We start from the raw sequence: 16,473 nt of genomic DNA on the forward strand, positions 1-16,473 counted from the left end.
GGTTATATGTAAGTATTTTGGATACAAAAAGGATGCTGCTGACCAAAAACAGGTGCTTTGTCGGGAGTGCCTGGCAGTTGTTGCCACAACTCGCGGAAACACTATGAATTTAAGGGACCGTTCACATGTCGCGCCTAAAAACGTGTGGAAAACGCTAGGCGCGCCGCTTTCTCCTTCTTTCCAAAGCGCTCTGTAACTTGAGTGGCAGAGTGGCGTCTGCCGTTGCTACAGATGCGGAAGTTTCAGCAAAGATAAATAAACAAAGATAAATGGATTTCCAAAACTAAAAATTGCTTGCAGTAGCTCTGCTGCTAAAAAATGTTATCCCTGTAACAGCTATGATCAGCTGTTCCTCCATCTTGGCTAAGCTTTTATTGTTTTTTGTGAAAGGAAGAAGCTGATTTCCCTTTCATCAGGGTAAAAGCAACATTCATTATTAATTTCATATTAGAGCCTTGATTTGCCTGAATTGACAGTGAATAAGGTGAGTCAAACTGTTTATGAAACTACCCAAAATAAGCTTTAAAAAGTATTTTATTTCAGGGTTTTGATTATACTCTACTTTTAAATTTTTTTTATTCTTTGAAAATGCTTACAAAATTACCCCAATTATTCTTGAATTATTATTTGATTTTTATGCAGTTCAAAACAACCTGATGAACATAAATGAATTTGTACACATCGCAATATATATCGCAAGAAAAAAATATATTGCAATGTAATTTTTTCCCAATATCGTGCAGCCCTAGCTACTACTGTACTTTGTTTAATGCATCTTTATTAAGAATGTCTCCACTGATCTTCAGTAAGAGAAGTGCAAATCAAATGCAGTGTTAACTGCTTCACTCCTAAAAGCAGAAAAAGTGTAACAAAGGAGCAGAATTTAGGCACAATATTGCAATCAAAAAAATTCTCAGTACTATGTGCACACATTTTCAGTCAAATAAAGGGTTTAGTCTTTGTAAACAATATTATTTGTTGTGAATCTTCAGTTAGGTTGCATCTAGTCTTAACCAACACGTGAACAAATGTAGTTTTGAAATCTATGAACCTGACTACTCGGGATTAATTGTAATTCAGGAAAACATTGTTACTGTTGCAGGAGAACTAACAATCTGCTAGTTGCAACTTTACAGTTAGCATGTTAAAGCACAAGTGAATAAGAATGGCAAAAACAGCTCCCTCCTGTGGATCTAAGCATACATTTTGTATGTTTTCTTTCCAAGACTTTCCAAAATACTTGATGGTAAAGATCTGAGTTGTCAATTTTCAAACAATTATAAACGTGTGACTTAAATTCTTAAATCTGTGAGATTTCAGGTTGTGATGCCCACCATCACCTCACTGATGTCCCACAGTTTCTTGGCCACCTCTTCATCTGTGGCTTTAGCTAACAGTTGCTCCTCATGACAGTTAGCAAAGCACTTCCCCTGAACGCCATCCACATCCGGAGAGCAGGCCAGATAGATAGACGTCTGCGCACCTTCCTCGGGGGACTTGAAGAAGGCCTGTGAAGCTAGGTTAAATAGTGGCTTCATCAGCAGTGGGATGTGTACATGCCTGCCCAGGTTTGTCCGCACAATCCCTGGGGTGAGAGCATTTACTGTCACTCCGGTCTCCTCGAGTCGGTGCGAGAGCTCCAGGGTGAATAGAAGATTGGCTAGTTTACTCCGTGCATAAGCGAAAGCTTTATCGTAGCTCTGCTCGCTGTTCAAATCATCAAAGTTTATTTCACCGTATTTGTAGAGCTTGGAGGATACTACAATGATCCGGCTAGGAGCGGAGCGTTTGAGGAGGTCCAACAGGAGGTTAGTGAGCAGGAAGTGACCCAGATGATTGACAGCGAACTGCATCTCGAATCCATCTTCTGATTTGGTGTAAGGACACTGGTAGATTCCAGCGTTGTTGATCAGGATGTCAATCTTTGACTCTTCCTGTTTGAGATACAACAGATATGGGGAATTGTAAAGTTAGTTTTAAAATATAACTAAATGGATTAAAATATCTGTCAGCCAACACAATGTTTTTATACATTTGGTAGAAAAAAAAAAGGTAATTGCAACTTTTTATCTCACAATTCAAATTGTTTTCCTTGCTATTGCGAGTTTACAAACTAGCAATTCTGACTTTTTTTTAGAACTGCGAGTTTATATCTTGCAGTTGTGACTTTATAAAATGCGAGTTTATATTACAATTCTGATAACCTGCAACTGCAAGTTATTAAGCCAGAATTGTGAGATATAAACTGACAATTCCGAGAATATTTTCCCCTCAAATTGGACTTTATAACTCGCAATTGCGAGGAAAAAGTGTCAGAATTGAACTGCGTGATATAAACTCAGAATTGTGAGAAATAGTCAGAACTGTGAGATAAAAACTCGACTTTTTTTCTCACAAATGCGAGTTTGTTTCTTGCAGTTCTCGCGAGAGAAAAGTCAGAATTGCGAGATATAAATTCACAATTACAAAAAAAGTCAGAATTGCGAGAAACAAACTCGAAAAACGTCAGTAATGTTTTTATCTCCTAATTGACCATATGCACGGATTACTTCCTTGTTTAGTCAAGCCAGCTAAGTCATTTCCGGTCAACTGTACTGTGCCGTAATATGAGCGTACTTTGTTCGTTTTCTCTACATAATCCATTCACAATCGAAGAAAAGTGTTGTTTGTCTAAGAGGACCAAACGTCCATGTATACCGTTTCAAGAATGACAAATGCCAGTTTAAAAAAATTTGTGAGTAAATCGGCTAAATACGCACGAGTCATTGCTCAGATTGACAGTAATAACCGGACGAAACATCTGACAAGCTGATGTCAAAAAAAAAGAGCTTAAATGATTCAAACTAAATTCAGAGTAACAAAACTACAGCAGTAACAAGTTTGTGTTGGTTAAATATAGGCTATTTAATAGATTTTACAGTTCAAGATAAAACTTAAAAGTAGTTATTCAATTTTATAAAATATTTCAAATTCCTATCGATTCATATTGAGTGCATTATTTAATTATTATACCATAAATATTTAACGTATTTGTAGTTAACTATATATTAGTATTTAAATAATTCACCCTTATAGGCTGTTTGTGTGTGAGCTTAATGATTCTGCACTTGCTATACTATATACTTCAGGGTGGTATTTATTACGACAATTTATTATACTGGTAATTTAATAAGAAATCGAAAAGCAAAACGTCTTGAAAAATATAGGGAGAGGCAGCTGCATAATAAATAATCCTCTGCTGCCATCTATTGGTTATATGGGTAATTCCATATTATTTTAGCCAAAAATAGACGTTGTTTTCCGTTTAAAGTCATTTTTTCCGATGCCTTTTTTATGAATTAAGAGTCCTTGAAGTACATTTTATTTCACAGCTGTAGAGTTAGAAAATAATAAAGGCTTTGAAATATTGCAAGATTTTAAAAATGTGTTCATGACTACAAAGCAGTGCCGGCCCTCCCTATAGGCGAACTAAGCGGCTGCTTAGGGCCCCGCCGCCACTAGGGGGCCCCCACTAGTGGTCTGAGTCATTATGTTGCAAAGCGCGTGGCTGTCACTAGCCAAGTTTCCATCCAGTTTTTGCACTCGACAAAGAGACTATGTGTAAAAAAATGAACTGTCGCATAAGTTTTGGTGTATCGCAAACAAAAAAAAAAACTGCCCTTGAGCTGTTTCCATACATCATTTCATCTATATTGCGTAAAATATAGGCTAGTAGCCTGTTCTTTATCCATTTGAAACAAAACCTAATATTAAATTGTATGTTAGCTAATTTTTTATTAACAAGTGTCTTGAGTTTTTTTTTTTTTTTTTTTTTTTTTTTTGTACTTTGTTATAGACTATTTGCTTGATCATCAACAATAATCATAAACAGAAGCAGTTGTATTATCATCATCAGCGGGGGAGATCAAGTGATCGTGTCGGCGCCTCCTGCACGCAGTTAAGCATTACTAACTTGACAGATTTTTGCAACATTTGAAGTATGGATTTAGAATTTATGCGCTAAAGTTAAACGGAAAAAGATTATGACGACACTAGGGCTGCAACGATTCGTCGACGTTGTCGACAAAAATCGATAATAGAAATAGTCGACAATGAATTTCATTGTCGATGTTGTCGCCAGACAACCGAGTGAGGCATCTTTCTGCCGAGAGTCGCACATACGCAGCTTCTATGCTGAGCGATAACATACAGAAATGGCGGCGTCCAACGCAGCAGCTGCGCGTACCAAAACACGCCCGTTTCACACATACTCCGTCTGCAGTGCGGTTTTTTTTTCCCCACACCCATGTTAACGGATTAGAACGTTCACAATGTACGGACTGCAAACGCGTTCTGTGTGAAAGCAAAACGAGTCTGTGCTGCTTCTGCACCGCATACGTAACGCACACGGACTGTAGACGCACTGCAGACTGGTGAGTATGTATGAAGCAGGAGTAAAGTTTGGGAGCATTTTAGCCTGCTACGGCGAATTAAAATATTACCTGCATGGTTTGTAAAGCAGTCCTTGCGCATCACGGCAGCACCTCTGTGATGCACGAACATTTAAAGAGAAAGCACGTCGGACAGTTGAATGAAACGGAGTTTGGCTGGCCTCGGTAAGATTTAAATAAAAGCCAATACGTTTTGTTTTGGATATACATTTTTGTTTACTGTTTTATTGCTGCTGATGGTTTACAGGAAGAAAATGTTTACTTGATTTTAATTTATTTTTTTTCTTATAAAACAAATGTGCCAGTCCATTAAAAAAATTATAGAGTTTCTTAATTTATGCATTTATGTCTGTACTGACCGAGCACTGTGCCTAATTGGTTTTAGACAGGGCATTTTTATTTACTTTTAGTATGAATTGGCCTATCAGCAGCAAAATATGCATTTTTCATTGAAGTACCCCCTTCTTTCTTGTGTTTACTATAATTTTCCACATAATTAAAGCAATCTCATGCTAAATTTGAGAAAAATTGAATAATTATCCGATTAGTCGACTAATCGTTTCAATAGTCGGTGACTAGTCGACTATTAAAATAGTCGTTAGTTGCAGCCCTAGACGACACATGAGAAATTTTATCGATAATGCATTTCCATCAGCTATATCTGTAAAAATTCCAAAGCGCTAAATTGTTTTGTGTTTTTGGTAACACTTTCTATGAAGCCCCTATTTATAATACATTATAAGGGTATTTCTAAGGCATTATAATGAATGCATAATGCATTATAATAAACCTTATAATATGTTATATCATGTCATAAATAATCATAACAACAATTATAATACATTATAATACTTGAGTATTTGAGGTTATAACTTTTAAGATTATGATTATTGACGGCATATTAAATCTACTTAATTTATAATGGATTATATCATATTACATTTATTTTTTTACATTATATTACGTTTCATTTTGATGGTCCACTTAGTCCATTTACTATATGCTTAAACTTTCCACCTACATGTCAACTGACACTCCTTAGAGTTAGGTAGAAGGTTAGGTAGAAGGTTCATGTACTTGCAAAGTTACTTAATATAATATAATATAATATAATATAATATAATATAATATAATATAACATAATATAATATAATATAATATAATATAATAGTTTGTCTTTTGGTGAAACATCAAAATTCAGTGTTAGCATATATTTAGCATACTACTAATAATAATTACTGCTAGCTGACATGCAGTTGCAGAGTTACCAATCAAAAGCTGTCTAAAGGGTACTATCAAAATAATCAAACTGATAATACAAATGTGTCATATTACACATTTATCTGATCTGATGCATGATCTTAAGGTTCTTTGGGAAATATTATTATAATTATTATAAAGTGGTCTTTGTATGCTTTAAGTAAAGTGACATGAGAAAGATGACAAGATATGAGACTTATAATTCGTTATAACTACGAGGAGGAAATCATACTCTTAAAAGCTATAATCACAAAAAAGTAAAAATTATAATACATTAAAACTGTTCTTATGAATACTCCTGAGATGATATAACATATTATAAGGTTTTTTATAATGCATTATGCATTCTTTATAATGCCTTAAGAATACCCTTATAATGTATTATAAATCCAGGCTTCATAGAAAGTGTTACCGTGTTTTTTTTCCACAAACAAAATCTTTGGATGGAAACCTGGCTACTGGCAATACTCCACTAGTATTCACTGCAAGGCAGGGCCCCAAAATTATCCTGTTTAGGGCCCCCAGATGTACAGGGCCGGCCCTGCTACAAAGGCAAGTTAGTGATTATCAACAATACGATTTAAGATGTCCTGGAAGGGGATGCACTTTTTTCCAGGGGATTCAGTACAGCGTAATCGATACTGCGTCACCAGGCAGGCGTGGCCTATTTGAGAATTTGCATAGGTCACCGATCATGCGCAGTTAGGGAAAAGCCATTTGCTTCAGATACCTCCACTATTGCAGGGGTTTCGTGCACTTCATAATATTCATATACAGTATCATGAAATACCTGTCCACGATCGCAGGGGTTTAGTGCTCTTCATATTTATATTTATATACAGTGTCTTGAAATACCTGTCCACGTTCGCAGGGGTTTCGTGCCAGATACACTTAATATTTATATTCATATACAGTATCATGAAATACCTGTCCAGGTTCGCAGGGGTTTCCTGCACTTCATTATTATATACAGTGTCTTGAAATACCTGTCCACGATACCGTTGTAAACCATGATTAATCTTCGTAAATAGACGCTACACGTTTTACATTTCTATAACGGCTGTTTATTTTTTTTTCGAAAATCGTTTAAATGTAAGATTTTAAAACATAAAAATAACCTGTATGACTGTGTTGTCCTTCATTATCCATCAGTGCTGATCCTAGGTTTTGAAATGCCCGCGCAAAAAAACTGACTTACTGCGCATGATTAATAATTTTTTTTTTTTTAGAAAGGGGCGTTTTCCTAATGCCCCCAGAAACGCCCATTTTACGTCGTGGTAATGAAACCCCTGGAATTTAGTGAGTGCCGTCCTGGGAGAGAAATATCGCTAGCTAGCTAACGTTAGCCTAAACATGATAGTGTTTAGCTGTCAGCATTTAAATGTACAACTATGGATAGTACGGGATTACCAGGCTCCGCATTTAAATTAAATGTTGTTAAATAATATGAAACTTAATGTTCATGCCGCTAACATTGTTTATAATGTTGCAATTATATTTTTTCTCAGTTTCTGATAAGAACGAGGCACTAGATCAGTCTCAAGAGTGTCCACCTATATAGCACATATAAAATGAGCTTCAGCGGAAGTTTACGAGCTGGCTTATCTTTATGCGGAAGTTCTAAAGAATGCTCCGTGCATAAGGTCAATTATGACTTTATGATTTCTCACAACTGAGTTCATATCATGCAATTCTGAGAAAAAAGTCTGAATTGTGAGAAACAAACTCACATTTTCAAGAAAAAAGTAATAATTGCAATTGACTATTTTTCTCAGAATCGCGTGATATAAACTCACAATTGTGAGAAATAGTCAGAATTGCAAACTAAAAAAAAACTCGTAATTATGACTTTTTTCTTGCAAATTTGAGTTTGTTTCTCACAATTTTCGTGAGAAAAGTCAGAATTGTGAGGAAAACTTGTCAGAATTGAACTGCGTGATATAAACTTAGAATTGTGAGAAATAGTCAGAACTGTGAGATAACTCAACTTTTTTTCTCACAAATGCGAGTTTGTTTCTTGTAGTTCTCACGAGAGAAAAGTCAGAATTGCGAGATATAAATTTGCAATTACAAAAAAGTCAGAATTGCGAGAAACAAACTCGAAAAACGTCAGTAATGTTTTTATCTCCCAATTATGATTTCTCACAACTGAGTTTTTCAACAGAATTGCGAGTGACTTTTTTTCTCAGAATTGCGTGATATAAACTCACAATTGTGAGAAATAGTCAGAATTGCAAGAAAAAAATTATGACTTTTTTCTCGCAAATTTGAGTTATAAACTCACAAATTCGAAATATAAACTCACAATTACTGGAAAAAAAAGTCAAAATTGTGAGAAACAAACTCACATTTGCAAGAAAAAAGTAATAATGGCAAGTTACTTTTTTTCTCAGAATTGCGTGATATTAACTCACAATTGTGAGAAATAGTCAGAATTGCAAGATATAAACTCGCAATTACGGAAAAAAGTCTGAATTGCGAAAAACAAACTCACATTTGCGAGAAAAAACGTCAGAAATATTTTTATCTCCCAATTCTGACTATATTTCTCACAACTGTGAGTTTATATCATGCAATTTGAAAAAAAAAAGTCAGAATTGCGAGAAACAAACAAAATAAATATTTTTATTTACTTTTTTATAATTCAGTTGAGGAAACCGGCTTCCACAACTAGGACATGCTATCACAAAAGGTTAAATTGTGTTCACTTATCCTCCTTTCTGAGCAACAACAGTGAAAACGTTTTAAGTTTTAGATATGTAAAATAAAAACAGTACACTGTAAATACACTACAATATACAATGTATATATAAAAAAATTGATTATATATATATATATATATATATATATATATATATATATATATATATATATATATATATATATATATATATATATATATATCTTAAGAAAGAATTAACTATCCTGGTTACCCCTATAGCATTGTTTACACAATTTTGCAAAAGGACTTTTTAACTCTTGTCAAAAGGGTTTCATGCGCGCGCAGCCACGTGCTCTTCCCAAACTTCTCGAGCGTGACATCATTCAGTAAAAGCGCGTGACGTTGGCACACAATCAGTGGCTGTTGGTATTGTGCACTTGTTCATAGTCGAACACAATTCGACCAAATTGTGCTATGCTTACCCAATATTTAGATTTACTAACGTCTCCTACATATCTGAAAAGAGAAACACACACTCTGTGCTTGGTTTGGTGCAGTACCTTGATTATCTCCTCACAAAAAATACGGACAGATTTAAGCGACGCCAGGTCCAAGAGTTTGATCACTAGTTCCCCTTTGTCTGGTCCGGCCTCCTGCTGGATCTCCTGGGCTGCTTTCTCCGCCCGTTCTCGGTCTCTACATGCCATGATCACTCGGCCCTGACGCCGCAGCAGCTCCGCGGCCGTGGCTTTTCCAATGCCACTGTTTGACCCGGTCACGATAATAGTTTTGCCCCGCAGCATATCGACGTCTTCATCCAAATGTTTATAATGGGGAATAGCTTCACTGCTGAGCCTTCTGGGGCCATCAATAACGTCCAGTTCATGAGCAGGTTTGTAGGCGTAAACATTCACGCATGTGGGAGGTAACTGGAATGTTATTGAACTACATTACCCAGAAGTCATAGCGGGTTAAAACCGTAGGTCAAAACGCAATGTGTATTGTGTTGTTTTTTTTTTTTTTGTAAACACAAACCACATGTATCCGCAGTAATGGATAAATAAATAATAATAAATAAGTAATAAAAAAACTTAAAACGATTACTCTTAACATTTAATAGACCTTTAAATGATTATTTTTTAACATTAATAGACCTGAAGGTACAATATAAGAGCAATATTGTTTATTAAAGAGAGAATAACCACTTGTGTATGATTTTTATTTTGTGATTTATTATTATTTATTATTATTTTGGCTAACAAGCACACTGTCACATTTGTGACCCTGGACCACAAAACCAGACTTAAACAGCACTAAAATACATTGTATGTGTCAAAATGATCTATTTTTCTTTTACGCCAAAAATTATTAGGATATTAAGTAAAGATCATGTTCCATTAATATATTTTGTAAATGTCCTAGTGTAATTATATCAAAACTTAATTGTTGATTAGTAATATGCATTGCTAAGAACTTTATTTGGACAACTTTAAAGGAAATTTAAATATTTCGATATTTTTATTTATTTATTTATTTATTTTTGCTCAGATTCCAGATTTTCAAATAGTTGTATCTCGGCCAAATATGGTCCTAACAAAGCATACATCAATGGAAAGCTTATTTATTCAGCTTTCAAATTACATTTATATTTTAATAAAAAAGAAATTGACACATTTGTCATTTTCACATTTGTTTAATTTGTCAAGTGCATAAACTTCTTTTCAAGTTTACCCTCTATTCCTTCTTTATCTAGGCCTAGAAACCTATTCAAATCTGTGTTTTAGGGCTACAAACTAAACAGCTCTTTTAAGTCACAAAACATAAACCACAAACCAAATAAGATCACAAGTTTAATTTAGTATCATAATGAATAAATCCAGTGTTTAATAGTCAACAACACATTATTGTTTTGTGGCCAAAAGAAAATTAAACATATATATACACTTTATGGTAAACACACATAGGGGTAATACATTCTAAATACATGTCAATTTCTTCACACTCTTATCCTTATTTCAGCATTTACAGTTCATTTATTATTGTGACGAGGTTTGTCAGGAACACTGGTGGAGGGCGACACACACGGCAGTAAATGAAACTGCCTGAGGATTGAGTCTGAATATCAAATACAGCAGTGAAGAAGTTACAACAAAACATCTAAATGTAGATAAAAATATGCTAAATTTACTTTAAAGCATAACATTTTACACTAGAAATAAAATACAGACAGTTCCAATGTATGTTCCCTGAGATAGAAATATTCTAAATTAAACTTCTTAGAAAAATGTAATGATCAAGGCATAAAGACTGGTAAATGCATCTAATTGCACATTATTATCTTTAAAAGAGAAAAAGAGAGGGCTACAGTATGTAGTTTAACCTCACAGTGCTGACGGATAAGTACAGTACAAAACATACAAGATCATTTCGAGCACCGTAGCTTCTTTGTATTTATAATATTGCCAGCAATCCATTTGAACTTAAACCATCTGTACAGATCAAGGTTCAAAACTCTCTCTGATGCATCCAAATAAATAAATAAAACTACCTCTAACTTGCAGAGACTTTCAGTGCTTCACTTTCCAGCTCATTATTAATATAAGTAAACATTTAGATTTCAGCTATTGTATAGATCAAATGTAAGACACTGAATAGGTGTTGAGGTACCTAAAGAAAGGGCTCTGAAATTTACATTTGATAATTGAATAATTTCATTTTTTCTCTGCATCACTTGTTTCTATGCGTTTCCCCTTATGATACTTCTGTCCAATCCCATAGGGCACATGAGCAGCGATTGTACCGAGCTCCTGGGCACCCTCGATGTGAAACATCTGATCATCAAAGAAGATGTGCGGCCTGATCTTCTGTAGGAGAGGCCCTTTAGGAGCCCCAGCCAAAAAGAGGGCCTCATCTACCTCCAACCCCCAGCTCCGTAGAGTCTTCAGAACACGGGCCCCAGCGCTGGCAGCACTTCGAGCTGTGACCAGGTAGGTGCGAATAGGGCAGTTGATTCGTTGGTTTTTTGCATAGAACTTTCGCTGGAGTTTACCCAGTGCTTCTAGGAAACATTTTAGGGGGCCCTAGGATGATGCAATGACAAATTAAGGATGAAAAGGACATTTCATGCTCCAAACATGGAGGAAATATTAATAGCAGTATTAAAGGGTTAGTTCACCCAAAAATGAAAATTCTGCCATTAATTACCCACTTTTGTCCATCTTTGGAACACAAATAAAGATATTTTGGATGAAATCTAAGAGCTCCCTGACCCTTCATAGACAGCAAGGCATAGATTTCATCCAAAATATCTAAACATGAAGGTAAGTAGTTATTAACAGAATTTACATTTTTGGGTGAACTAACCCTTTAATAATGAACATTAGTACTTATGTTGCCCAGTCTTACTTTACCTGGGCCAGAGGCTTGTTCTCAAACTCTTTTTCATGTTTAAAGAAAGTGTCCAATCCGTGCTCCTTCACGATAATCTCAGACTCATCGGAAAACAAAACTGCATCGCCGTCGAAGGCTACACGTAGTTGTGTGTCACTGAGCTCATTCTCACTGTCGCAGGTGAACATTGTGGCAGCTGCTATTCCTGTGAAAATGGCCATTTTAAGCAAATTTAGCTTAATGTTTAGCTAGTTTAAAGAGTTTTTTCTTCTGCATTGAAATGAAAATCCCATTTAGATCACAATGCATGCATGTTTTAAATACCTTCTTCGATAGCTTCTTGTACCTTCATTGAATCTTTGGACAGGTAGAGGTTGGTCATGTAGGCCTTTAGGTAACCAATCGGACTCTCTCCACCCGTCATGCAAAATCTTTCTATAGTTAGATCTGCAGAGAGAGAATTTGTGTAATTGTTATTTGTATATTATGTAGAATGCAGTACATATGTATTTGCATTCTGCAAACCTTATGAAAAAATTATGTAAAGTACTGGAGCGGACTTTAGCCAAATTTTGGACTTTTTCTTGGTGCATGTTGGTGTATATCTGTGTAGAATAAATATATATAAAAAAATGATCACTAACGAAAGCTAAATTGTAGGCTAGTAAATGTTCTGTAGTTGAATAGCAGCTTTAGGCAATCCATTATAGGTATTATGAGATCTGTTGGGTCTCTATGTCGCAGTTTTCTTTCCATACCGTAGAAATTGATGCTGTTGATGAGGCGAACTCCGACCTGGGCGTGATTATTAGTCATCAGCACAATATCAAACAGCTCCTCACTGTCTGGGTATAGTTCTCTCAAACGGGCATTTACGTTCATCAGGGCCTGTTGATTAGAATAAAACAGTAACTACTAAAGGTGTGGCTTTGGAGTCTAAGGATATCCATGTTAGGCAACACTCCTGGTGATTAATGAGATATATAATCATAAACAGTGGGCAGGACACAATAATGCTGTTATCTTTGAGTTTTCTTAGTTAGTGTTTTGAGTGTTGCTGTGCAATAAAAAAAAAGACTAAAGTCTATCCATGAACAAAAGTGAAAGAAAATTTCCCATTGATTTAAATCAATGCAAATTTAATTGGCCCAACCAGCTTTTCTGATCTGTGTCCGGTTCATAAGGAGGGCTAGGGGTTGTCAGTGTTGGTACATTCATTCAGTCGTGCCAAAATTAAGAGATGGCAGTGCAAATAAACAATTGTAATACATATTTTTTTGTCAAAATCGTACACTATTTTTGTGTAACACCAAATAAAGGCGTAATCAAAAGGTAAATCAAATTATATTACCTAAAAGATGTTATCTACAGTTGAAGTCAAAAGTTTACATGCACCTTATAAAATCTGAAAAATGTTAATTATTTTACCAAAATAAGAGGAATCATACAAACTGCATGTTATTTTTTTATGTAGTACTGACCTGTGTAAGATATTTAACATAAAAGATGTTTACATATAGTTCACAAAAGAAAATAATAGTTGAATTTATAAAAATGACCCTGTTAAAAAGTTTACATACACTTTATTCTTAATACTGTGTTGTTACCTGAATGATCCACAGCTGTTTTTTTTGTTTTTTTGTTTAGTGATAGTTGTTCACGAGTCCCTTGTTTGTCCTGAACAGTTAAAGTGCTTGTTCTTCAGAAAAATCCTTCAGGTCCCACATATTCTTTGCTTTTTCAGCATTTTTGTTTTCATTTAACCCTCTCCAACAATGACTATGATTTGAAAATCCATCTTTTCACACTGAGGACAACTGAGGGACTCATATGCAACGATTACAGAAAGTTCAAATGCTCACTGATGCTTCAGTATGAAACACAATGCATTAAGAGCCAGGGGGTAAAAACTTTTTAAATTGGAAGATCAGGGAAAATGTAACTTATTTTTTCTTCTGGGAAACATGTAAGTAGCTTCCGAAGAGCAGTACTAAATGAAGGAAAAATATGAAATTTAGGCAAGAAAAATTAACACATCTTCGTTCTGTTCAAAAGTTTACACCCCTGGTATCCTTCAGTTGTCCTCTGTGTACACAAAAAAATGCTGAAAAAAACAAAGAATTTGTGGGACCTGAAGGATTTTTCTGAAGAACAGCGGGCAGTTCAGGACAAACAAAGGGACTCATAAACAACTATCACAAAAAAAAAATCATTCAGGTACCATCACAGTATTAAGAACCGAGTGCATGTAAACTTTTGAACAGGATCGTTTTTGTAAATTCAACTAATATTTTCTCTTGTGGATTATATGTAAACATCTTTTATGTGAAATATCTTAACCAGGTCAGTACTAAACAACTAAATAATATGCATTTTGTATGATTCCTTTTATTTTGGTAAAATAATTAAAATTTTGCAGATTCGTCAAGGTGTATGTAAACTTTCATGTATGTGAACTTTCACTCTCAAACTAAAATGCTGCTATAAAGTGCATCAGTTGGGTTCTGGACATAAAAATCCCATTCATTTTCTCCAAAGGAGAATTGATTTTGACGAAAATCTAAAAAGACAGAGCTACTGAGAGCCAGGAGCTTGTAAATCAATCGCATATCTATGCATTTCAACTTTTTAACTTTTAAATAATCTTGTTTAACAGCAGTATTCCCACATGGTGAAAACCTACATTACTCATTCACAGTATTGAAACATACAAATAATGCCAAAATAACTACTTAGAGTATATAGTTTTATTTCTCTATTATTTTTCATTTGATTGTCCTTCACAGTGCTTAATAAAAGCTGTAGGCGTTACATTTTTACTTCAATCCACTGTCTTCAAATCATTAAAAAAATAATAGGGAAAATACTCAAAAGGTGGATGGGCACTGTTGCACTCTATTACAAAGTTATACATTACCTACATTACCTATTGCATCAGGTTCCTGACAGGTGCTGATATATGTAGGGGGAGTGTTATGACAAGACAGTTTTGCAATATAGTAGTATGCTCATGCATAATGTTTGGCAGTCCTTAAATCTGTTGTTACCTTAACGAAAGGAAATGAGACCCCTGGGGTAAAAGGCTGGTCTTCGAGCTCCAGCTGATGAGCGACGTACCTCTCCAGCCCCTCGTCTTCAAACAACTTCCTTTCCTTCACCATATTAAACAGCGTTCGCGAGGATACCGCAATGGTTACAGCGTTGCTGGGTTTGGGCTGCAAGTCAACAGCAAACAAATGTTTACAACAGCTGTTGACGACAACCAAGCTGCTCTGTGTGGTCAGTTACCTGTATGTGCAGCGCTGCTGTCATTGGCGTAATGACGCACCATCGGTACTCGATAGGCGCTCGCTTTCAGTATTGACAGCTATTTTTGATATAATATAAGGGTTTTCTATTTTTTCGCGTGACTAGAATTGCACATTGTGTATCGGATGCGACAGACACTGCTGTCATTCGCAGATTATATACACAAACATTCGCTTACCGGACGGGGCTTCTTCGTTGTTTTCGAGTTGTCAAATAATGCTTTGACTGCTACCCAGTCTTTTTCTTCGCTGTTGTCGGAGCTGGGCTGTCCTCCTCTCTCAGTGCCTTCAGGTTTGCTCATATTGTTATGGTGGCGGGGAGACTAAATTGTTGTGTCCTTCGTCCTTGGCTTTGCTGCGGTAGTTCCTCTCAGCATCAACACGACCACGTGACGTCACCAGCACTGGGCAAGTGTCTGACTTATCGAGATATATATGTGTATGTGTATATGCAGTGTTGGGAAGGTTACTTTGGAAATGTAATAGGTTACAGATTACAGGTTACTTGATTTAAAATGTAAGTAGTGTAACTTTTCGATTACTTTATAAAAGTAATGTAACTTATTACTTTTAATTACTTTTCGATTACTTTTCTAAATTTAGAATATTTTCAACTGTTATTCATTTTGAAACATTTAAACGAGGCAGAGCTAATCTTACTGTAGCATTCAACATTGATTATTGTCAGACTTTCAAAATCCTACATCACTTAAATTAAGTAAGAGATAATATACATCTTTATTTTGCGGTAACAACTGGCTACATTATCAACAACATTATCCCACTTATTACACAACTGCTTCATAGATTATTTAGATGTTTAGGTCAAAATTATTAGACACGAAATACTGATCTGAATGAAATATTTGAACGCAAAGCTTCAATGAAGAAATCAGTTGCTAGCAAACGGCAAGTTCATTAGACATTTTAGGTTTACAGTGCAGTCTTATCAGTTTTCTTACACAACATTTCACCACATAAATAATTGAGGAAGTAGTACTAGTTTGTTAGCAGTGTTGGGGAGGTTACTTTGGAAATGTAATAGATTACAGATCACAAATTACCCTATTTAAAATGTAATAAGTAGTGTACCTTTTCAATTACTTTAGAAAAGTAAAGTAACTGATTACATCTGATTACTTTTTGATTACTTTTAAGTTTCTAATGGATATTTTCAACTAAATCATTTTCAAGCATTTATACCAAGCAGGTGTGACCTTACAGTATAGTTTACTGTCAGAATTTCAAAATCTTTCATCACTTGAATTAAGATTATATTAATTTAATTTTAAAGTACAGCCATCACAAAACCAGACCTTATAACAACAAAATTGTTTACTGTTGTTACAAAATCAAAATTTTGCATAGCTATGACAGGACACACTGGCAAGTAGCAATGCCTTGAAAAACTTACATTTTAAAA

At 35.1% G+C, this 16,473-nt stretch overlaps 2 protein-coding genes across 2 annotated transcripts; both read right to left on the bottom strand.

Moving 5' to 3' along the window:
- Positions 1–651: 651 nt before the first annotated feature.
- LOC141325265 (retinol dehydrogenase 14-like) lies at positions 652–9,212 on the bottom strand. Its single transcript, XM_073833833.1, has 2 exons — positions 8,913–9,212; positions 652–1,934 (listed from the first exon to the last, which is right to left on the bottom strand). The coding sequence occupies exons 1-2, from the start codon at positions 9,153–9,155 to the stop codon at positions 1,317–1,319; spliced, it is 861 nt and encodes a 286-aa protein (XP_073689934.1). The 5' UTR covers positions 9,156–9,212; the 3' UTR covers positions 652–1,316.
- Positions 9,213–10,144: 932 nt separating this feature from the next.
- Positions 10,145–15,412, bottom strand: LOC141325264 (cytosolic 5'-nucleotidase 1A-like). The gene is made up of 6 exons (XM_073833832.1): positions 15,230–15,412; positions 14,790–14,957; positions 12,501–12,630; positions 12,067–12,189; positions 11,763–11,947; positions 10,145–11,432 (listed from the first exon to the last, which is right to left on the bottom strand). The coding sequence occupies exons 1-6, from the start codon at positions 15,350–15,352 to the stop codon at positions 11,064–11,066; spliced, it is 1,098 nt and encodes a 365-aa protein (XP_073689933.1). The 5' UTR covers positions 15,353–15,412; the 3' UTR covers positions 10,145–11,063.
- Positions 15,413–16,473: the final 1,061 nt, after the last annotated feature.

Source organism: Garra rufa, chromosome 2 (genome assembly GCF_049309525.1).
Source record: "Garra rufa chromosome 2, GarRuf1.0, whole genome shotgun sequence".
Lineage (NCBI taxonomy): Eukaryota > Metazoa > Chordata > Actinopteri > Cypriniformes > Cyprinidae > Garra > Garra rufa.